Source organism: Alligator sinensis, unplaced genomic scaffold (genome assembly GCF_000455745.1).
Source record: "Alligator sinensis unplaced genomic scaffold, ASM45574v1 scaffold140_1, whole genome shotgun sequence".
Classification (NCBI taxonomy): Eukaryota; Metazoa; Chordata; order Crocodylia; family Alligatoridae; genus Alligator; species Alligator sinensis.
In genome coordinates, this window is record NW_005841836.1 from 3,083,321 (window position 1) to 3,085,367 (window position 2,047).

Consider the following 2,047-nt stretch of genomic DNA (forward strand, 5'->3'; position numbering starts at 1 on the left):
CAGGGGGCTGGCCGCCGTCATGTTGGCCGCCGTGCTCATGGCGGGCATGCCCATGTAGGTGTTCATGGTGTTCATGCCCAGCCCGGCATTCATGTTGCTCACTGAAGAATAGCTCTGCAAGGACAAGGGGGGAGGAGAAGGGAGAGTTGGGGGGGATGATTAACGTTGACTTCTATTCAATGCATACAACATAGGCTGCTATAGCAATGCTTCTCCTCGCAGCCCAGCCAGCCCTGAAGTCACTGCCCGAGCGATATTATTCATACCGGGGAGGTGGTGGTAGGGGATTGGGGGGGGGGGGGGGGGTTTCGGTTTTTGTTTTGTGTGTGCCTTTCGCTTTGTGCTTGCTGCTCTGCGTGAGCAGGAATTGGGAGAGAAATGAAGGTTCAACTAGGAGCTCCTAGGATAGAGCCGGGTCGCCTCTTGGGAAGGAGCTTGCCGGCTCCGTATTTACTTGGCAAGGGTTTGCTGGGGGGGAGGAAGTGGAGGAACTATATATCTATATCTATCTATATATCCGTCTTTAACTAAATATATCTATTTATAGATCTAGATATAACTATCTACAGATTTATAGATAGATATATCTATATCGATATCTCTCTATATAGATCTATACCTATGGATAGCTATATCTATACATCGCTACAATTAACTTAAAGTGAAAGTTATATAAATATATCTATATATCTATCTTTAACTCAATATAGATATGAAATTTAACTATATATTTAAAGATATATAAATATATCTATATATGATTTAACTATACATGCATCTAATTTAACTATATATATATTTCTAAGCTATACATATATAATCATAGTCTGTGAAATGTACAGTTATTGGTACAGTATGTACCATATATATATATATAGAGAGAGAGAGAGAGATGGATATAGATATAGATATATCTATCTATCTCGTAGATACTGTACCTATAGCTGTACATTTCATAGACTATGCATATATATGCGCGCAGGGTCCTTTCATTTCCAGGGGCTGAGCAATCAACCTGCTGCTACCATTTTTAATGATCATATGTATATTATATATATGATCATTAAATTAATATAATAATTATATTTCAGTAATATATGTGTGCGTATTTATATATAGTATATATATAAATACACACACACACATATACACACACACATTATATATATGTGTGTGTGTGTGTGTGTGATCATTAAAAATGGTTGGCAGCAGGTTGAATGCTCAGCCCCTGGAAAGGAAACGACCCCGCGATCTGAAATCCGGGGGGCCTCCCCCCCCAAAAAAACAAGGCAGAGTCGCCGTTGCGAAAAGAGGTGGGCAAGCCAAGCCGGAGGCTGCCCGCTGGCTTCGTGCTGCCCTGGGCTTGCTGGGTCGCTCAGAGCGCGGCTGGATGAAGCCCCCCGGCGCCCGATCGCGTTGCTTCTCATCTTGGGACTCTTCCTAAAATGAGATTTAAAGCAATACAACCCCCCACCCCCCTACACACACACACACACACACACACACACACACCTCTATCCTTCAAGCCCCCCTCCCTCTCGGAACTGCCACCCCCTCCCCAACAGGTCCCTGCCAAACACAACTTTGTTAGGATAGCGCGGCTTGGGCTGGGGAAGAGGATTTGGAGGCGCCACAAGTCAATATTTGATCGCCAAGTTAATATTATCTCAAGGCTAACACGGTGGCGTATAAAAAAAAGAGCCCCGGGTGCGCCCCGGCAAGGGCAGGCAAGGAAGGGAAGGGTGCGGGGTGCGGGGGGCGGGGGACACACGCACACACACGCGGCAGCAAGTTGCTCCTACCTCTGGTTCTCCATAGTAGTTGCTCCAATCCGAGTGCTCGTGCCCTTCCATTTTCACTGCTCCCAGCATACTGGAAGCAGAGTGCATGGCAGTTTAAAATTTAACAGCCTCCACAGGCGACGACAGAGAGAGAGAGAGCAACCAAAAAAAAAATCTCAGCCCTCCCTCCCCTCCCTGCCTCACTCCCTCTCTCTGGCTGGGCTGCTGGAGGCGGGGGAGGGGGGCAGCCCTGCCTGCCGCTGGGC

General features: G+C 46.6%; 1 protein-coding gene across 1 annotated transcript in view; it reads right to left on the reverse strand.

The window, feature by feature from the left end:
- Positions 1-1,908, reverse strand: part of FOXA2 (forkhead box A2) — a 3,226-nt gene extending 1,318 nt beyond the window's left edge. Inside the window, 2 exon segments of the mRNA XM_025202314.1 lie at positions 4-114; positions 1,803-1,908. Of these exon segments, the coding sequence (XP_025058099.1) occupies positions 4-114; positions 1,803-1,889 (198 nt within the window). The 5' untranslated portion in view covers positions 1,890-1,908.
- Positions 1,909-2,047: the final 139 nt, after the last annotated feature.